The sequence below is a fragment of the Callorhinus ursinus genome, unplaced genomic scaffold, assembly GCF_003265705.2.
Source record: "Callorhinus ursinus isolate GAN/ISIS: 27379988/994484 unplaced genomic scaffold, GSC_fseal_2.0 scaffold15, whole genome shotgun sequence".
In the NCBI taxonomy this organism is placed as follows: domain Eukaryota; kingdom Metazoa; phylum Chordata; class Mammalia; order Carnivora; family Otariidae; genus Callorhinus; species Callorhinus ursinus.
The window spans coordinates 9,557,567-9,578,466 of NW_027397077.1; the positions used below are offsets into that span (position 1 = coordinate 9,557,567).

General features: G+C 54.7%; 1 protein-coding gene across 4 annotated transcripts in view; it reads left to right on the forward strand.

The window, feature by feature from the left end:
* Positions 1-7,636, forward strand: part of PRKCD (protein kinase C delta) — a 29,025-nt gene extending 21,389 nt beyond the window's left edge. Inside the window, exons 10-19 of one of the 4 annotated variants that reach the window (XM_025884871.2) lie at positions 381-481; positions 908-1,001; positions 1,216-1,313; positions 1,473-1,646; positions 1,849-1,940; positions 2,529-2,591; positions 3,612-3,750; positions 3,908-4,096; positions 4,701-4,829; positions 6,916-7,636. In XM_025884871.2, the coding sequence (XP_025740656.1) occupies positions 381-481; positions 908-1,001; positions 1,216-1,313; positions 1,473-1,646; positions 1,849-1,940; positions 2,529-2,591; positions 3,612-3,750; positions 3,908-4,096; positions 4,701-4,829; positions 6,916-7,074 (1,238 nt within the window). In that variant the 3' untranslated portion in view covers positions 7,075-7,636. The remainder of the gene's footprint in view (positions 1-380; positions 482-907; positions 1,002-1,215; positions 1,314-1,472; positions 1,647-1,848; positions 1,941-2,528; positions 2,592-3,611; positions 3,751-3,907; positions 4,097-4,700; positions 4,830-6,915) is intronic. The other 3 variants (XM_025884872.2, XM_025884873.2, XM_073901362.1) reach the window with 3 other exon arrangements.
* The last annotated feature ends 13,264 nt before the right edge of the window (positions 7,637-20,900 follow it).

The following is a 20,900-nucleotide window of genomic DNA, read 5'->3' on the forward strand; positions in this document are numbered from 1 at the left end:
GCCTCGCAGACCCCTGCCCCCTCCCCAGGCTTTAGCGAGGCGGAAACAGGAGACCTCCTAGAGGGAAAGTGACTTGTCTAGGTTGTCCCTAGACATTCTTTAAAGGGTTTAGAATTAGGTCTCATAGCTTCTGCTTTTGTTTTTTCTTCTTTAAATAATGAAAAGTTTGAAGTGCTCATGGTGCTTCAGATGCATTTTTTTCTAAAGACGGGAAACCCAGCAGACCCCACCAAAGCTCTGCTTCCTCCTACTCTCTCCTCCCCTCCTCCCTGCCCTTGGCTGAGCCTGGGGGAAGGGGGACGGTTCTTCCGGAGCCTGCTGGTGGCCTGTCTGGTCCTGCCTGGGCAGGGGCCCTGATGGCCCTGTCTGCTTTCCCCCAGACTGTGGCATGAATGTACACCATAAGTGCCAGAAGAAGGTGGCCAACCTCTGCGGCATTAACCAGAAGCTCTTGGCCGAGGCGTTGAACCAAGTGAGCCAGGTGGGCAGGCACTATGGAACCCTGGCCGGGGGGCCGGGGCGGCGGGGGGGAGTGTTTATAGAGGTGTGGGTGGGGCTTGAGGAATGCCATAAAACTTCAAGGTAAAATTCTAGAATCAATTACAAGTGAAGGCAACACAAATAATCTATTGAGTAAGTGGTTGGGAGGGTGGGGCTCAGTGTACAAAACTTTTGTTTGTAATTGGTGCCTTCGAGACCATCAAGGTGTCCCTGTGCCACAGGAAGTGTGCGTGTGTGTCCATGCACACGCACGTGCACTACCTGGAGGTCCTGGACTTTGCCCCTGCTGGCCTCCATTGGTTTTGAGAGTAGAGTTATGGATGGTGGGGGTCCTACCTCTGGGCTGGGAGTTCTGATGATGGTATGACTGACTGTCTGCCTCCCCAACCTCTATCCCTTCCTCCAGAGACCCTCCCGGAAATCAGAAACAGAGACTGTTGGAATCTACCAGAATTTTGAGAGGAAGCCAGGAGTCTCTGGAGATATTGTCCCAGGTGAAGGTGGGCCTATTTCCCCCAGGAAAGCCCCCACTCCCCACTAGGACTCGAGATGGGGGCCTGACCTCCCTCCGTGGCCAAGACCTGACAGGAGGCACCACTCCTGGAGAGGGAGCCCTTTCTTCTCTGAGGCCCCTCACCCCACCCCACCCCTTGGCCCTAAGGGAGGGGACTCGGCAGATAGAGACCTGAGTCTAAAGCACCATCTCTTGGGCAGACAGCGGGACCTACGGCAAGATCTGGGAGGGCAGCACCAGGTGCAACATTGAGAACTTCACCTTCCACAAGGTCCTGGGCAAAGGCAGCTTTGGAAAGGTAAGGGGTCGTTGGGCCCTGGGGCAGCTCAAGGGACCTGGGCCCAGCAAGGGCACCTGTATCCCCACCCTACCTGGCTTCTTCCTGATGGGGTGGGGTTGTGGTGCCCTGGCCCTTTGGCCTGGCTTTCTCCTGCTCACCATCCTGCCTACCCATCAGGTGCTGCTCGCAGAGCTGAAGAGCAAAAAGGAGTTCTTTGCTATCAAGGCCCTCAAGAAGGATGTGGTTCTGATTGATGATGATGTGGAGTGCACCATGGTGGAGAAGCGGGTGCTGGCACTCGCCTGGGAGAATCCCTTTCTCACCCACCTCTTCTGCACGTTCCAGACCAAGGTGCCCGGCTCTGCCACTGTTATTGCCTCTGGAGCCACAGCCTCTCCCTCAGCCCCCCGGGGCAGGGCCACGTCCTCTGCGCCCCCGGGTCCTCCGGGGCAGAGGTGTCCCCTACTTCCTGTTGGGGCTTGCCCCCGGTGGCCCTCAGTAGACAGCCTTCTACCCTTTACCGTGCCCCTGTTCACCCCTCTTCTCACCGCAGGACCACCTGTTCTTCGTGATGGAGTTCCTCAATGGGGGGGACCTGATGTACCACATCCAGGACAAAGGCCGCTTCGAGCTCTACCGTGCCACGTACGTGAGGGCCCTGTTGCGGGGGGAGCCCACTGCTGGTCTACCATCTGTTCCTTCTTCCCTCTCCCCGGAGAAGCCAGCCTGGGCTAGAGCTGGGGATTGGGGGACTTGGGGTAGCTGGGACTGTCCCCAGCATATGGGAAGCCATGGATGGTGAGCGAGTGGCTGGTGGCACAGCACAGACGTTCCAGGGTCCTGTCCCCTCTGTAGCCTGGGCCCGGGCAGCCTTGCAGATGGTGATGTTGTACAACACAGGCCCCTGGTGTGTGGCCCCCAGCCTGGCATGTACCCCCCAGCTGTGTGTGTGTGTGTGTCTCTGTGTGTGTATGCACGTGTGTACATCTGTATAAAGGTATACACTCTTAGGACAGAGAGTTGTCTCATTTGGAGCTTTTCCTTCATCATTTTCTTTTTAGCCTTGTTTGCCAGCCCGTTCCTGCCTGATACAAGATGTGCTTAATCAGGCCCAGGTTGTCCATGGAGTTATTTGCAGCATTTCCTGACCCTGGGGGCAGGGATGGGGGCCCAGGGAGAAGCAGGAACTGGTCACAGAAATCCCAGAACACTTTGTCTCTCTCTGTCCTCCAGGTTTTATGCAGCCGAGATAGTCTGTGGACTACAGTTTCTGCACAGCAAAGGGATCATTTACAGGTGCCGGGGGGGCGGGGAATGGGGGGGTTTTAGGAGGGAAAGCTCCAACCCCATCGTATCCTCCAAAATGCTCTGCGTGAGGCCCAGCCCAGCCATGGCCCCGTCTCCACTCGGAGTCAGGCTTTAGTTGGGTATTTGCCTAAGCCTCCTACTCCATTGCTCGGATTCCTGTGGCCCCTCTGCTGAGGCTGGCCCAGCGCCAGGGACTGGGAGCTCGTTGCCCATACTTGGCGCCATTGGCGGGAGCGCGGAACTGCCTGGGACGCCTTCTCCCTTCCTGGGAGCAATCAATCTTGCTCCCAAGCCCCATCTGAGCCGTCAGTAGGGCCGGCTTCCATCAATTCTCGCCCAATAAATGACAGTCCCATCCCGCAGTGGATGAGTACAGACCCCATCAGTAAGGCTGATGCTAAGCTCTGGGCACTGATGTGGGACAAAGCCGAGATGCGTTGTCAAGGGGAAATGGAACCCACGGGACAGTGTGGATCGAATGTTGGGGCTCGGGTTTGACAAGATGCTGGGGGGAGCCGCAACTGTAGTGTGCTTGCCCGTGCCTAGGACCGCTCTGGGGCGGGCCTGGTCACCGAGGTTAGTGAAGATGGACTTCTGCTGTTTGCCCTTTTCTAGTACCCCATGTGCATCTATTATCTACTGAAACCACAAACTGTATAAAACAGACATGGTCCCTGCCCTTATGGAGTCAGGCAAACCTGAGCCCAGGGCCACATCCGTGGCTGACCGCTAGGTGACCCTGAGCGAGTGACGTCGCCTCTCTGAGCTTCAGTGTGGGCTTTAGGAAGTCAGGTGGTGTGTATCCAGCACGTGGCACACCAGCAGGTGTTTCGCAGGAAACGCCTGTTTTTAGCACCTCTTTCTCCTTCGGCTTCCTTTTCTCTTCCTCGTTCCCTCGTCCTCCCTGGGGGAGGTCCTAGGCTTACAGGGTTGGAAATGGAGGCACGGCGGCTGGGAGGAGAGGAGGGGAACTGGCCCCCGGTGACTCCCTTTCCTGCCCCCTCTCAGGGACCTCAAGCTGGACAACGTGATGCTGGACCAGGACGGCCACATCAAGATTGCCGACTTTGGGATGTGCAAAGAGAACATATTTGGGGACAAACGGGCCAGCACCTTCTGCGGCACCCCGGACTATATCGCCCCTGAGGTGAGTGGGCGTGCTCCCGGCCACCAGCCCGGTCCGATCCCTTGCGTCAGCAGGGTTGGGAGACAGTCCCGGGCCACAGGTGGGAGGATGAGGAAGCCTGGCCAGGCCTCCTGCTCGGGCGCTCCTCTCAGCTCCGGCCCCCCTTCTGCTGCCCCAGATCCTGCAGGGCCTGAAGTACTCATTCTCCGTGGACTGGTGGTCCTTTGGAGTCCTCCTCTACGAGATGCTCATCGGTCAGTCCCCCTTCCATGGTGACGATGAGGACGAACTCTTTGAGTCCATCCGTGTGGACACACCACATTATCCCCGCTGGATCACCAAGGAGTCCAAGGACATCCTGGAGAAGGTGGGAGACCCTGGGCCAGGCTGGCTGGGGCAGGGACCAGCAGACATGCGGGTCATAGGTAGGCCAGGAGACCCTCGTCTCTGGAATGGCAGCCTCACTGACGCTCTGGTCCTAACACGCTGGGGGCATTGCTCGCTCTGCACGTTCCCAGGAGCTCCTGAGTCCGCTGCACCGAATCAGCCTGGTACAGTGATCATGAGCTTAGGGTCAGGAGACAGACCTGAAGCTGAACTCTGAGTCTGTCTCCCTATCTGCCAAATGGAGGCTGTGGGAGAACCTGCCTCGCAGAGTTTTGGGGAAGGGAACATAAATATGTGGTGCTCGGGTCTGTGCCAGGCAGATCTTAAACACCCAGTAAACACCACTGCTTTTGGTCACGGGCCCAGGGCAGAAAGTCCTGGCAGGCCTCCTGCATGGCCTGTTATGTCTGGGGGACCCAGGAGGGTAGCAGGCCAGAGAGGACCCTCTCAGGTCCAGAGGCCCTGGGCTGGGCTACAGGGCTGGGCTAGACCTGCCTGGACACCCCTGGGCCTGCTTGGGGTTCGCTGGGGCTCTGGATTTCCTGACGTCCTCGGGGCTAACCAGGGCCCCTGCTGGGTTGCAGCTGCTTGAGAGGGATACAACCAAGAGGCTAGGAGTGAACGGGAACATCAAAATCCACCCCTTCTTCAAGACCATCAACTGGACTCTGCTGGAGAAACGGGCCATGGAGCCGCCCTTCAAGCCCAAAGTGGTAGGTGATCCCACTCCTGTGGGGGTCACCCACTTGCTGTTGCCCTCCACTGCCTTCCAGGCCCTGCCTCTCCTCTCTCTTCACTTGCATGTTTTCCTCCTCTCCATTCTTCCAGCAAGCCTGCTTCCTTGGCAGCCCCGGCACCTTCTGTCTCTGCCTCTGCCTTTGTGTTCCCACCACACCACCCCCCCGTCAGTCAGTCAGTCAACAAACAGTGGGAACTGTAGGTCCAGCCACCCTTCAGTAGACCTTCTTTAATGGCGCTGTATGCAGGGGACTATGCTTTGGGAATCAGAGTTAAGGCTTCTCCCTCCCTCCATTCACCCAATCCATCTTCCAATACATCTTGGAAATGCTGAGTGCCTCTTGGGTGCAAAGCACAGAGCGGGAGGCGCAGAGCCAGAGGAGCTGCAGCTCCTCGGAGAGATAAGAAGCTTGCTCACTGATGATGGTTTATGATATAAGACAACAATGCAAGAACTGTCACAAGACCACACATGATCAGTTGTCACCAGGGGAGTCTGTCAGCAGGAGCCCAGATGCAAAGAACAGAGTGGGTCTGAGAAGAAGCGGGGATATGGGTGGGGGGGGGGAGGGCAGCCGGGAGGCATTCCAGACGGAGGAGGGATGTTCCCACAGAGGCCCGGGATCTACAGAGGAGCCAGCAGGAGAGCAGAGGCAGGTTGGGGCCAGAATTCTCAGATAAGGAGTTGGACTCCGTGGCCCTTCTCTGACCGCAGCTCTTCCCTCTGGCTTTCTCTCTGTCAGGACCCCCTGGCAGCTTGTGTAATGTGCCCCGCATTGTCCCTTGAGGCCGGAGAGCTTCCCCAGCTCCAGGGAGCTCAAATTCGGGGGCCTCCTGGGCCGGGCACCTTATTACTGGGCCAGGCTGGCTGGAGGAGAATCACACAGTCTGCTCGCAGTCTCTTGCTTTTGATAGAAAGAGGGGTAGATTTCTTTCTCTGCACCAGAAAGCACAGGGCAGGTGTGTGGGTCCGTGGGAAATGGTTGGGGGCGTAGGGCGAGCTGTCCAAGGGGACCTCCACACCAGGAGTGCACATGCCGGGAAATGGGCCCAAGGCTACCCGTTTTCCAAAGAAGCCAGAAATCTGGATTTTTACATCAAATTGCCCAATTTTAAAATGACTGGCTCAAATCCCATTAAAACCCAATGCCAGTCAAAATGATTGTACCTGCCTGCTTAGTTTGGCCTAAAGGCCACCGGCCTGAGATCTCTTCTATTCCCATTTCATTGTATCCTTAGAAGCGGAGAGTTGGCAAACTTTTCCTGGAACAGTCTGATGGTACATATTTTAGGCTTTGCAGGCCAGACGGTCTCAATAAAGCAGCCGTAGAAAATATGTCAACGGATTGGTATAGTTTTGTATGAATAAAACTTCATTTACGGACACTGGAATTTGGGTTTCATCTCGTGTTTACATGTCTTAAAATATTAATCTCCTTTTTGATTTTTTTCCCTAAGCACTAAAAATGTGAAATCTGTTCTTAAGCTCTTGGGGCCTATAAAAACAGGTGGTGGGTGGGGTTTGCTCATGGGCTGTCGTTTGCTAGAGCCCTGTTCAGGACGATGCCCACCTCTCCTGATCCAGGCTCAGGGCTCTTTGTTGGCTTCCTTCATCCCCTTGGGGGGATGATAAACTGTCCAGCTGGGCTCCTCTTTGGCTGTTGGGAGAGACTCCCTTTCTGTTCTCACTCTCTCTCTCTTTTTTTTTTTTTTAATGCAACTTAGTTAACATATAGTGTATTATTAGTTTCAGGGTAGAGTTTAGTGATTCATCAGTTGCATATAACAGCCAGTGCTCCTCACATCACGAGCCCTCCTTCATGCCCATCACCCAGTTACTCCATGCCCCCCACCCGCCTCCCCTCCAGGCACCCTCAGTTTGTTACCTAGAGTTGAGTCTCTTATGGTTTGCCTCTCTTTCTGTTCTTAATAAGGCCAACTCTGGCCTAGCCCAGCACCACAGGGATTCTGAGGTGTGTGGGAGGCAGTCTTGGGAACTTGGGGACCTTTGGAGGGCCACCCCTTGGGTCCTGCTCATGTGCCACTTCCTTCTGCCCGCAGAAGTCCCCTGGAGACTACAGCAACTTTGACCAGGAGTTCCTGAACGAGAAGGCACGCCTCTCCTACACTGACAAGAACCTCATCGACTCCATGGACCAAACAGCATTCGCTGGCTTCTCCTTCGTGAACCCCAAATTTGAGAGATTCCTGGAAAAGTGAGGCTTCCAGACATGCCCCCCAACCCACCCCAGCCGGGAAGCCTGGGTCAGCCAGCATGGCCTGCTCACACAGCCTGGGCAGAGCAGGCTGGGCGGTGTCCCCATTCATCGGCACCTGCCCGCCTCCCACAATCAGCAACAGTGTGATTGTCTGGCTTCTGCTGCTGCTGCCGCCTGGCCCCCAAGAGGGGCCTCAGCTCCTGTCTGACTGGGCTCTTACGGTACTTCTGTGAACTGTGTGTGAATTTGCTTTTCCTCTGCCATCAGAGGGAAATTGTAAATCCTGTGTTTCATTACTTGAATGTAGTTATCTATTGAAAAAATATATACACACACACACACACACACATATATAATAGGGCTGTATATATTGCTCAGTAGAGAAGAAACGTATGGGGGACTGGTGATGTGTTGATTTAAAAAAAAATACACACACACACACACACACGTATATATATATATATATATATATATAGGAACAAAAAAATGAAAAAGGATCACAAACTGTTTGAACCGCCAGGTTCTTTTATCCGTGTGTCTAAATAAACACCGAATGGTACTGACCTGGCTGTCGGGACACGTCTGTCCCAGGAAGCTGCTCCCACCTCTGGCAGCTCTGTCCTGGAAGCTGAGTAAGCTGTTAGCGACAGACACAGACCCCTGGGTTTTCATGCAAATGTATTTGTTTTTATGGGTTTCCTGTGGCTCCGAGGCCCTGGGCCTGAAGCAGAAGGCTTTTCTGGGTGGCTGAAGGGACCCCTGAGTGTGTCTGTGGGGCAGTGGTTGGGAGGAGGTGGGCCCAGCTGCAGACAGTGTGTCAGGAGAGTGAGGGCAGAGAGGCGTGAGCAGAGGCTCAGAGGCTGGCCCAGACTGGGGAAGAGGAAGGAAATAGAGCTCAGGCCTCAGGCCCATCTGGATTCAAGTCCCAGAGTAGCCAAAAGATGTGGGCATGTCAGTCGTCTTAAGCCTCAGCTTCCGCATCTGTAAAAGGGGGCAAGGCAAGGGGATGCTAGCTGGGACTCCACATCTCATTGTTACGTATCCCTGTCCCTGCCACAGAAAAGTCTGTGTTAGTTCTAGAAGCTACTTCTCCAGAGTCCTTGTTACCTGGGGAAGGGGAGGGGAGCACGGAGGGAGAAGAGGATGAGAAATGGCTGAGTGGCCGTATGGAGGCTGAGGGCCACGCCCCCGTGTGCCCACAGTGCCCCGAGGACAGGGGCTCCACGACTCAAGAGGTGGCGGCCCTGAGCCCTGAGCCTGGGCAGCTCTCCCTTCCCACCACCTCAGTGTCTCCCACTCTCTGGCTCCCCCGCCACCCCGCCTCTGTTCCCCTGCTCTCCGGGGTCCAGGCCTTCTGGGCCAGCCCCTGGCCCTCCAGCCCTAGAGGTGGGCCAAGTGCCCCGGCGCCTGATTGGCTGGCCCTGACAGCCAGCAGCCGACTTCCAGCAAGTTCATTTTTCTGGGCTGAGGTACAAGTTTCCAAGGCTGGGGAGAGGTGGGAGGAGATGGGGTTGGTGCTGGCCAGGGGAGGGGGCTGTGGGGGTGGGCGGGGCAAACTCCCTAGAGAGAATAAAGCCCCCCTCCCCTCTCCATCCACCAGCCGTCTGCTTCAGGAAACACCCTCATTGAATCCCTGCTCTGCCCTAGGGCAGGGAAAAGCCCGGAAGTGAGGCTTGGTCCCTTGGGCTCACAGTCAGGTGGGGGAGCCAGCATGGCATGGGCTGTGCTGGGGCACCCCTGTCCCCGACCTCTGCTGCGATACACACAGGCACCAAGAGCTCCCCTGGGGCTGTCCAGAGTGGGTTTAGAACAAAAATACGGTTGGTTGGTGTTTGAATTCCCCATTGTCTGTCAGCTCCAAGGCAGAACCTCGCACCGAGAACCCCAGCTTCCTCCTGTGTGGAGAGGGGTAAGTGGAGGGCATCAGGGAGAACATGGTGCCCAGAGTCAGGAGCCTGGAGTTTGAGTTTCCACTCTGCCATCCTCAAGTTTTTCACTGGGACTCCATTCCCTCATCTATAAAATGAGACAATCCTGCTGCTCTGAGGAGCTCCTGGTTCTGGGGACCCCCTTAAGGACGGATGCTGGTACCCCACGGTGCCAGGCAAAGCCCGAGAAAGGGCAGAGGCTGGGCCTGTGAGGCCCACCTCAAGCAGCTGGGGGACGGCGACGGGGAAGCAGCCTCCGGATGCTGCCCAGCTGCCTGGGAGGCTGGAGGCTGTTGCCTCCAGGCCTGTTCTCAGAGCTGGGGAGGTGCCAGGCCTGACCCAATGGCCTCAGGAAATGCCTCTTGTGGCTGGGCCCCGAGCCACATTTTCCCTGGAATCTGGAGGTCCTCTAGAAGCAGGCAGCCTCTTCCCCTCCACCTACCAAGCAGGTGTGCAAACAGCAGAGCCGTTGGCCCCCACGGCAAGGGCCAGGGGGAGCGCTATGCTCACTGCACACCAGGCCCCACTGTCAGAGCTGGGCAGGGTAACACGGATGCAGGAGGGCTGGGGCGGGTGGGGGGGAAGGAGCATGGGCTCTCCTGTCAGATGGCTCTGGGTTCAAATCCCTCGTGTCCCTAGTTGGTGACCTGAGTGACAACCTCCCAGAGCTTCAGCTTCCTTTTCTGTCAAATGGGGATAACCATGCCGCTGTGTGTGGGAGACGATGAGGTCTGTAAGTGTACCCCACGGACACACAAATATGCTTTGTGATCAGCAGCCACTGTGACTCCCTCCCCTCAATGGGATGAAACGTGCTCAGGACAGAGGGCCTGCCAGCCGGGCTTCTCACTGGACTACAGGGGGAGGCCACTTGGCAGTTTGGATGAAAACCTACGAGGCACCCGCCCCATGTACCAGCCATCCCCCTTCTTAGGCAGAGCTGTGCAGAGGACCCTCACCCACAGGCCCCACGAGGCTGGCCCAGGATGCCTGGCATTGCATGGACTAATTGGGAAGTAAGCAGAAAGCCCAGCAGTGGGGGAGCTGATTGGATACCAGCAAGGCCAAGGGAGCAAAACGAGCAAGTTAGAGAGAAAGGTTCAGAATGATTCCACCCTGTAGTTCCATGTGCCAGCTTAGGAAGGCACCCAGAGGTCTGGAAGCACAGGGCGGGGCTACAGAGAGGGGTGAATGAGTGAATGCGTGAGCGAATGACCGCGGAAGTCCCTTTAAGGCAGTGGCTCTCAAATCCGGTGTACTTTGCGTACGGAGGAGACATGGCCACCATGCCAAGTTCCAAGCAGCAGGTCTCAGTGCTGGCGGCACGTTGGAACCCCCATGCCTGGGCTGCCTCTGGTCTAATAAAATGGTGATCTCCAGAGGAGGACCCGGCCTCAGTATTTTCAGAGCTCCCCGGAGGGTCCAAGCTGCATCAGGATCGAGAGCCAGGAATCTGCATTTTGCCCGGTCATCCAAGTGAAGTCAGGAAACGCTGCTCTGAACAGGCCACACCCTGGAAGGCAAAGTCACCAGCCTGTACCTCCCAGACCCGGGGTCCCAGAGGTCCCCGGGCAGAAGGCCCCGACTGGCTGGGCTACAGCGCCCTCTGGTGGTCATCCGGCTGGCGGGCGCTGCTGCCGGCTCAGGCCAGGGAGGACCCGCTCTGCACTACATACTGTGTTGTGTTCTTAACCCACCTCTGTGTCATTAGTCCCTGGGGAAAAGTTCCAGCAAGCAGGTGTCGGGGGACCATTTTGCAGAGGCTCAGGGATGCGAACGTTATACATCTAGATGTTTACCCTGACCTTTAACAGGGTCCTGGGGCTAGTCCATATCTCCAATCCAGTCTGGCATTCATCCCAACATTAGGGTCACATTTCCTCAATTTATTCCTTATTAAGGTGTGCACAGCTGATATGAGCTGGGAGGTTTATCGCAGGTTTTAATAGCAGGAAATAAGGAGGTGTGTCGCATTTGCCAAGGTGGGAGGGGCTAGTGGGCTCCAGGACTTCCCTTTGATGCTCTTGGTCAGCAGGCTGGGGGTTTGCCCCTCTGCAACCCACCACGTACCTGCCTTCTCCTTGGCCCCTCCAAGCTGGCTGGGACCCGGCTCCCTCCTGCACCCTGAAGGTACCCAGCAGGGGACCTCAGGTTGCCCTGTGTGAGGCTAGAGGCTGAAAATCCAGTTTTGGTTCCTCTGAGTCCTGACTACCCTCCCAGGCACCTCCTTATCTCCTTGATGCTGGCGAAGGGGAGAGGCACACAGCTGAAAAACGGAACCTGGTGGCAAAGAAGGGGCAAAGGAAGACCCCCAAAGGTGGGAGCCAGGCCTGAGTCAGTACAGCGCAGGTGAGGCCAGACCTGTGAGGTTTGGGGCACTGGGCTACTCCCTGGATCTCTCATATGATCGAATCCAACCCTCGCCAGCTGTAGCCTCAGTGATTTGAACCTTTGGAACTTTAATACCAGTCCCCAAATCAGGCATTTTCAGCAGGCTTAGAAGACCCCCCAGTTTCTTCTCTTTCCCTGCCGAGAAATACATATTCCAAAAGCCCTGCCATTAGCCGCTCAGCCCACATTAAGCAGCATGCAAAGCTCAAAGCCTTCTGCGGAAGGTATTTTCCTTATTCATTTTCCTTACACCATCCTGTGCCTCCCTCTCTGCTCCCCTGCCCCTGCTCTGGTGCAGGGAGGGGCCCAGGGTGATGAGTAGGCACAAGCAGGGGAGGCTGCCAGTTCTGCCTTGTGGACTTAGCAGCGGCGGGTGACCAAAGTCCAGGGATCTCAGAAGACAATGTCCACCAGCTGGTGAGTGGCAGAGGCCCAAAGCCTCAGCTGAGGGTTGGGACCCCGTTCAAGAGCAAGGCAGCTGCGGCTGGCAGAGTCCAGTACAAACCTGCCATCCAAAATACTGGCCAGGCCTCTCCAAGCAACTTCCTGGGTTTTAAATTATGAATTCAGAAACAATTAAGTGAATTAGGCGCACTTTGTGTCAATAATAAGTTAAAAATAACACACTTCACAAAAGGCTGGCATTGAATTGAAAATGGATCTTGTTAAGCTTAAATATTCTCGAATGCTCCGTTTGGAAACAATGTATGTTTCCAAAAAAAAAAAAAAAAGATTGTCTTTACACCCTGGTTATGTTTGTTGATAGCTGGGTATCCAATGCCCCTGTTTTGATCAGGTGAGCAGGTGACAGTGCTGATGACCAACTCATAGGATACAGGTGTGGAGCCCCAGCTGGGTCTACACCTGCCTGCCCATCCCCAGCTGTTCCTTGGCCTCTCCGAGCCTCAGTGTTTCACCTGTAGCTTGTGTGTAACCTGCCCTACACGGCTGTGAAGCTGCTGCGTGGAAAACTCTTCATGCAGCTTGGCACGTGGTGACTACTCAGGAAACCTAAGCCCATTGTTCTTACTCTGAGCTTGTGAACATTTTACTCCGTACGTGTTTGTCTCCTAACAATGCTCTGAGTACAAGGCATGGCTGGGCGCTGGTTAATAGTGTCCAGGAATCGTGTAGAAAGGGAGGGAACAGAGTCTCCCTGGGTTGAGAGCGAGGAGCTGCGGCCCGCGAGTGAGGAGTCGGCTCCAGACCCGGCAGCAGGGTCCTCGCTCCGCTCCGGCCCTCGCTGTGGGCTCTGAGCTGGGAGCCAGCTCGACAGCAGGAAAATGAGTGTCTAAGAAGGGTATGAATGGCGAGTGGGTCTCGTGTAGATTTAAATTATGAAAAAGAAAATTTGAATGTCAAATGCCACCATTCTTGGCTCAAATTAAAGCCAAATGATATGAAAGGCAGTAATTATCACTGTCGTGAAATTCCATGGGAAGTTAAGACTGCCGCAGAAAGAACAGCCAGCGACCAGGGACTTCGCTGCCCCCTCTTGTTGGGTCTTACAGCCCACACTAAAGTCTCCCCTCAGCCCTCATGCCCCTCCCCAGCATGTTCCAAGGCAGAGCTGGAGGCCCTGCCGGAGGCTCCCAAATGCTTGCGCTGCAGGTGGCATAGGGGCTGTGGACAGGCTGGTTGCACTGATGTTTCTAGAGTAGCTACTGAGGTCAGATCCTGCGCTGGGGGCTTTCCTAGTACATTTGTGGTCCTGATCGGAGATGAAGGCTGGACTCGATTCATTCTGTGAGCATTCAGTAACTGCTGACTGCATCTTGGGGCCTCTGCAGGATGCTGGGAGCAAGGAACAGGCCTCATGGTCTCTTGGGGGAGGCAGGTGCAGAAGGAGACAACGACCGGGGCTTGGGGTGGGGCGCTCACTGGGCTGTGGGTACACAGAGGACATGCTGGCTCTTCCTGGGAGAGCAGCAGGGACCAGGAAGGGCCTTCTGGAGGCAGAGAGAGACATCTAATCTAGAGACCTATAGAACCAGTAGGTCCCTGCAACACCTACAGTCTGCTAATTGCTGAAATGTGAAGAAGCTGTGGGTCCTTGTTAGCGAGGCTGGGGATGTACATTGGCCCGCCTCCCCCTGGAAGGCAATTTGGCATTCTTTGGGCGTACTGAAGACCCAGAGTTTTTGTGCTGGCGAAAGTCATGGTGGTGACATTGAGAGTCACGGGTGCAAGAATGTGCATTGGCTCGTAGTCTATGAAATACTGAGTTGGATGTAGCCCGAATGTCCTCGGCAGGAGACAAGATCAGGAGCTGCAGGTGAATTTGGGCAGCAGAATACTGGCTCGTCTACTTTCTCTGTGGGAGAAAGCCACCTGCGTCAATGCTGATAAAATCTCAAATCCCCGTTGCAGGCAAAGCACAATGGGGAAGGACAAGTGTGCAGGGTGATGAAATCATGCAGCCCGAGCTCAGGCGGCACTTCTGTGTGAAGTGCAAGTTCACAGAGCAGTGGTGGGCATGTTGGGCCAGGACCCTGGCCACCACTGGAGGGTAAGGAAGGGCTGGAGGGTACCCCAAGGGCTGTAATGTTTTGCCTCTTAAAGCAAATGTTTTATGTATGTAAGGAAAACCTTTAGAGGGTCATAGAACTCAGTGGAGGGTCTGTGGATGCTATTTTAATCTCTGTGCCTATCTTGACGTTCAGAACGTTTCATAATGTTTAAAGGTGTTTTCTAAAGGTTATTTATTTGAGAGAGAGAAAGAGAACGCGAGAGGGAGGAGGGGCAGAGGGGGAGAAGCAGACTCCCCGCTGAGCACGGGGCCTGCCCCGGGCTGCTCTCAAGACCCTGAGACCCTGACCTGAGTGGAAATCAAGAGTCAGACGCTCAACCGACTGAGCCACTGAGGCACCCCTAGAGGTGTTTTTTAAAGAACAGCTAGGCGTTCTGTCTCTTGACCTGACTGCTGTGACCAGGTATCTCTTTAGAATGATTTGTTAACACTGTATATCTGTCCTATGTGCTTTTCTTGATGGAGGTGACCACTCAGTTTTTAAAAGTTAAGAAGAATGAGCGGGTGAGATGCTAGGTTCGGAGAAGCGGTCCCAGGCAGAGGGATGGAAAAGAGCCGAGGCCTGGGAGCTGGGCAGAGCTCTGTATATGCAGGGCCCAGGGCTATTTGGTCTCCTGAGTGGCAGCCCTGCTCCCAGGCCCCGCCTACCTGTGGTGGGGCCCTCTGCTCCCCACCTGGCACCGGGGCCAGACCTGATTCAGCCCCAAGCCTGTAAGAGGCTGGCTAGAAGGTGAGCTCTCCGAGAGGGACACCAGCTGGAGGTAAGGGGATGGCTTCGAGAAGTGGTTCAACCAGCATCTGCTGGGTGTGTGGCCTGCAGGTGGGGGTCACTAGGAGCCTGGCATGTCTTGGAGTGGGGGGTGGGGTGTGGCTGTGCTAATGGGCAAGGGCAGGCAGGAGAGGGCAGAGCGGCCCTGGGGCGGAGGCGCAGAGGAACACTCCACACGGTTTCACTGGTGGCTGTCTTTAGGAGCTCGGTAGGTTTTCCCGGACTTTCGGAAGGTTGGGGGAGACCCAGCACGTGCAAGGGTGATAGCAAAATTGCATTACTCTGGAGGAAGCAAAAAACAAGCTGCAAGCGGCAAAGGTTGGGTTCTTAAAATTTGGTGTTCTTTCTGCATCTGTGATGGGAAGTCAGAGCCTGGGTGCAGGGCGGGGACAACACAGGGGAGCCGGTGCCCCTGACTGACATCAGCCGGATGTGCAGTGATTGATCTGACAAGTAATCCTATTAAGAAAATTCTCAGACATAGAGGAAAGTATAGAGGATTCTGCCCCAGACTGAGAAATAAAACATGAGAGATAAAATTGCCCCCCTCAGACCTCCCTCCCGAGCACACAGCTTCTTCCTTTTGTCTGTGTTCTTCTGGAAGGACCAGAACCTGCTTTCAGAGTGAGGAGCACTTCTCTGCGTCCCTGAACATAGTCTGGGGAGTTGTTTTTAAGCTTCATATGGACAGTATCTGTGTACCGAGGACCCTTCTGCCCCTGGATATCCCCTTGGCATGCTTTCAAAATTGATTTTTGCCAAGTCCTGTAGCTCAGGTGCATTTTTTCTTTCTGTGAGCGCTTTGAAATTCACATACCGTACAACCCACCCACTTAAGGTGTACAATTTAGTGGTTTTCAGTGTGTTCATGGAGTTGTGACCATCACCATGATCCGTGTTAGAACCGTTTCATCACCCAAAAAGATACCCCATACCCTTTAACCACTACCCCCAATTCTCCCATACCCCAACTCTAGACAGCTACTAATCTACTTTCTGACTATCGATTTGCCTATTCAGGACATTTCAAATAAATAGAATCATGCAATATATAATCTTCTGGTTAAAGCATTCCTTTTCGTGGCTGTATATTCCATCATACAAACTTACCACCATTTATTTATCCACATAAATGATATGGAATCCTGCTTTCAACCAAGATAGAGTAAAGGGACTGGATTTACCTTCCTGCCTGAAAAAAACCTTAAAAAACAAGATAAAATCAACGAAGCAGCAGTTCTCACGATGCTGGGCATCAAGCAATGAAGGTTAGTACTCCCTGGGAGATGGGGAACAAAGGAGGTGAACCCTGTGATTGCCGTCGCTTTATTGCCCGGAGACAGTCTCCAGGCTGAGGATAGAGAGGGCGAACACAGGTGGGGCCCAGGGAGCTCCCCAAGTTGGGAAGAAGAAGCCGGAAGTTCAGGGAAGCCAAGGTGGCTAGAATTCACAGTGTAGCCCACGGAAGATGAGAGAGAGAAAAGCCTGTAGAGCTGCTGAGGATCTTCTCCGCCTACTCAGCTGAGTGCCCATCGCTACAGGCGTGTAGGGAAAAGACCCAGGGCTGGGGGAAAGAACCCTCTGCGTGGATTAGAGCTAACGGTCCTCAGAACTCACACAGGTTAGGAATAGGGCCTGTTCCTAGAAGCCCAGAAAGGAGAACCTCATGATTTGGGGTTTACTGCATAGAGTAACCAGAAAGTACATCTTAGAACAAAGCCTGATAATTTTTATGGGAATTAAAAAAAATAGCCAGTGCTCAATCAGGTAAAATTCAGGGGCCCCTAGGTGGGCTCAGTCGGTTAAGCATCTGGCTCTTGATTTTGGCTCATGTCATGATCTCAGGGTCATGAGACTGAGCCCCGGGTCAGGCTTTTCATTGGTCATGGAGGGGGCTTAAGATTCTCTCTCTCTCCCACTGTCTAAAAAAATAAATAAATAAGGATGAACCAGAAGATTACACAGGATTTAAGGATTTTGCAATCCAGAACACATCACCATGAGAGAAAGCAATAAATAGAATTCCCTTATGAAAGGAAGAAATATAGAGGGGGTGGGGGAGGAAGAGATGTCTCCTAGCCAGAGATCTAAGGAAGGCCATTTTCTAGGTAACTCTCAGAAGCATGAGAATTCAGAAATATTTCATTAAGAAAGGCTGCATCTGATTTGTCGTTTGTTGACAACTTCTGATGAAAATATTAAATTTCTGGTGAAATATTAAAATTTCTCTTTCTGCTTCGCCCCCCCCCCCTTCTGTTACTCTACTGTGTTTGAGGCAGAAGGGAGGACCGATAAGGGCTGGAGAAGCAGCAGAGTGGGGGCAGACCGTGTTCACCACCAGGATACGGAGATTAGCCATCTCCAGAGGTGGCTGGTGAGAGGGCGAGCGGCCCTGGAAATGATGATGGTGCTTCGGCCTCTGTGCAGCCTTCTCAGTGCGTGGGGGATGCCAGCAGAAAGTTGGAGGACTCTCCAGTGTGGAGGTTCAGGACCCTGTGGAAAGTCTGATGACTCCAGATTGGATTTAATCTCAGACTTCCAGTGCTCTCTGCGTTTATTTCATCTTGGTCTAGCTAACTGTTCCTTTCAGAGACTTTTAGCCTGCGTTGTCTTTGCGAAGGAAAACCACACGGGGACGGCTTGGGGCCTAGGGCTCGATGTCTGTGGAGCTCTCCCATCTGTTCACTAGCCAGCTTCCGGAAGCCCTGGGCCTGGAAGGTGAGGACTGGGGCTGGCTCCCCTTTGGATTCCTCTTTGCACAGAACCTGGGCAACAGAAGGCGTTCAGTAAAACGCTGGAGAAGGAAAGGAAGATGTTCTTCTTCCTGCAAAAGTAAAACTGGAAGTCTTTTCAAGCATAATGACGTGAGCATTCAAGGGCATGTCACTGCACCCCCTCCGTGAGGCCTCTAGTCAAACTGGATGTTTACTGTTGCCCAGACGGGCTGTGCCCTCCTCTTGGAAGGCCCTCACCCACCCCCAGGTTACACACAGCTCACTCTGTCAGAATCCAGTCTGTCTCATAGATGCCGCCTCCTCCCGGAAGTCTCTTCTGGTTGCACCCCCCCCCCCCCCCCACCAAGCTCTGGCTTCTTCCTCTTTGGCTCCTGTTCTCTTCCTGGGCCAGACTGACTTGTGTTTTCCTCAGCCCGTAAGTGTTCAGGCACCCGCCCAGACGGGGGAGGGGTAGGAAGCAGAAGAGGAAGTGGGAGAGAACCAAGAGAAGCTAGGCTGGAGCTGGGGCTTGGACAGTGCCAGGGAGATGGTTTCAAATGAGGCTGGAAGGGGGGCAAGAGGAGGCCATTCAGGGCCTCAGCCAGCATCTGGGCCTCATCCAGTGGGAGCCGTGGGAAGGGGGTCATTGAACAAGAGAGTGCTTGTGCCAGGTTCTAGAAGGTTCCTTGGGCTGCCACACAGAGAATGAGCTGGGGGCATGGAAGGAGGTCAAGAGGCAGCTGGAGGCTGCTGACTGTCACCTGGGCAGGGAGAGGTAATGGAGGTCTGGCAGGATGAGGCAGGAGGTGGCACATTGGGGTCACTTAGGAAGTAAACTCAAGAGGACCTGGAGTTAGTGGGGGAGAGCCCTCTGCAGTCTCACGGGAAGAGGGGATGGGGGTTGCTGCCTGAAAGCTTCCTCTTTGTTCCAGCATGTCTCTTGCAGTTTCGGTGCTGTGTGACTGCCAGGAGGCATTGCTGCAGCCCAGGGTCTCTGGTCCACGAGTCCATCCCTCCCTGGCCCTGCAGGTGGGGCGCAGGTTCCTCCCCTCGCAACGCAACCCAGACCTCTGCAGACGGCCAGACTGGCTAGCTGCCGAGCCAGCTAGCTTGAAATTCCAGGTTGGGTCCAAACTTTAGACCCCCCCCTCCACCCCAACTCTTGCCCTCATGGACCCTGGCTTGTCTCCAAATAGTCTCTCGTGGGGATGAAGCTTCTCATCCAGTTCTGAGTTGGGTGGTGGTTCCGTCAGCCTTTTGAGCATGGAGCAGTAGTGGTAGAAGCCTCCTGAATTTAAGGCATGGCATAAGGACAGGAAGTGTTTGTTAAAACTCTGGTCAGCTGCCCCCCCCCCCCGCCACCCCTGCCACAAAAAGATGTGACAAGCGTATTTATCAAATGCTCAGATCTGGAGTCCCTCGATGGGAGCACACAGACGGGTCACGTATAACTCGTGTACCGATAAACTCCCCCTCGGTGCAGGGATGGAGACTCAGGCCGAAGCAGCTGGTACGCTGTGAACTTGGCCGATGTGGAGGCTGTTATGCACTGAACCACGTCCCTCCTACACTCCTAGGTTGAAGCCCTAACCCCCCAGTGTGGCTGGATTTGGGGATGGAGCCTCCAAGAAGGTGAGTGAGGTTAAGTGAGGCTAGAAGCATGGGACCCTGACCCCGCAGGATTAGTGCTCTTAGAGAAGAGACCGCAGGTGCACGCTCGCGGAGGGAAGCAGGCCACATCTACAGGCCAGGATATCGCCCTTCACAGAAACTGGCTGGCACGTCCATCTTGGGGCTCCCAGGCTCCAGAACCGTGAGAACTTAGTTTCTGTTTTTTTTGTTTTTTGTTTTTAAATATTTATTTGACAGAGAGACACAGCGAGAGAGGGAACACAAGCAGGGGGAGTGGGAGAGGGAGAAGCAGGCCTCCCGCCAAGCAGGGAGCCCGATGCGGGGCTCGATCCCAGGACCCTGGGATCATGACCTGAGCCGAAGGCAGCCGCTTAACTGAGCCACCCAGGCGCCCCCGGCTTCTGTTGTTTAAGCCCCCAGCCTGAGGCATCTTGTGGTGGCGGCCCGAGCTGACTGACACAGAGGGGCCTGGGCCCACTCCCTCCTGCTGACACTGTCCCTCTCAGGTCCCAGAGGGGCTGGGAGCAGGACACCTCTTGGGTCAGGCCCAGGCCATAGGGCCAGCTGTAGGACGCTCAACGCTGAGGACAGCCCTGGAAAGTTCCCCCAGCCTTTCCTGCTGGACCCAAGGCTCATTCTTCTCACGACAGTGCCTGGCCTAGAGCGTGTCAGCAGGGACCAGCACAGACGCACACCCTGCGTGCCCAGCCTGGGCCACAAGCAGCCACTGCCTCAGCCTCTTTGCAGCACCCAACGGGGGAAACTTTCTTCCTCTTGCCCTAGGGGCCATGTCTGGGTGACGCCCTTTCTCTGGAGTGGACAGTGGGAGCGGGAGGCCTGTGGGGGGCCCCACTGAGCTGCCACTTGGGGCAGGGGAAGGAGCCTTAGGATTGTACCTTCTTCTTCCCACTTCCTATGCTTAGTTATTTTCTGTGATCTATACTTCCAATCCACAGATCCATAACCCCCAGATTCCCAAGGGTCAGTGATTTCTGGAATCCTGCCCAGGGCACTTGCCCAGTGTCCCCTTGATCTCCTATTACCTCTCTCCCTTCCCAGAGGGGGACGGAGAGGGCACAAGGGAGCCCCAGGCAGGCCATCCTCTGGGCGGGGGGGGGGGGGGGGGGTGTAGCTGGAGCCTGCCTCTGAAATGCTTCAGTTATTAAAGTAATACCTTCCAAAACCCTGCAGCCTGGAGCCTGGGAAGCAGGAGAGGCTGTTTGAGGTGGTGGTTTTCCTTGTAATGGGACCTGAGTCCCTACCTACAACACGCCATCTGGGAGGGAATCTTCGGTGGGATCCGGGGGTACCGCTATCACCCCAGCTCTGCAGCAAAAGGTGTCTGTGTGGATCTTAGGCCCAGGAAGCACAGGGTCTTCACTGGGGGGAAGGAGCACTCGGCCCCCCCAGCTGCCGTGATGCACCTCACAGCCCTGTCTCCCCGTCCTCCTCACAGCAGAGAGGAGGAGGGAAAAGCTTCAGGCCCCATGAATGAGAAAGGCATGAACACTGGTGAAAGCTGAGTAAGTCTGCTGTCACCTGAGACATTGTGAAAATGTCTATTTCCCGGTTTGGAAGTGGGCTAGTTCTGTAAGCTGCCACCACTGGGGGAAGCGAGGCGACGGGTCGAGAGACCACTACGCTTTCCTTGTAACTTCTTGTAAGTCTGTAATCCAAAAGCAAAAAAGATTTTTAAAAATGACAGACCCAGAGGATGGGATAAAATATTTGCAGACCATAAATCTAATAAGGGACTTGTATCCCGAATATATATAGAGCTCCTACGATTTGCCAGTTTGGGGTACTGTAACATAGGACCATAGACTGGCTGGTTTGAACAAACATTTCTTTCTCCTGGTTCTG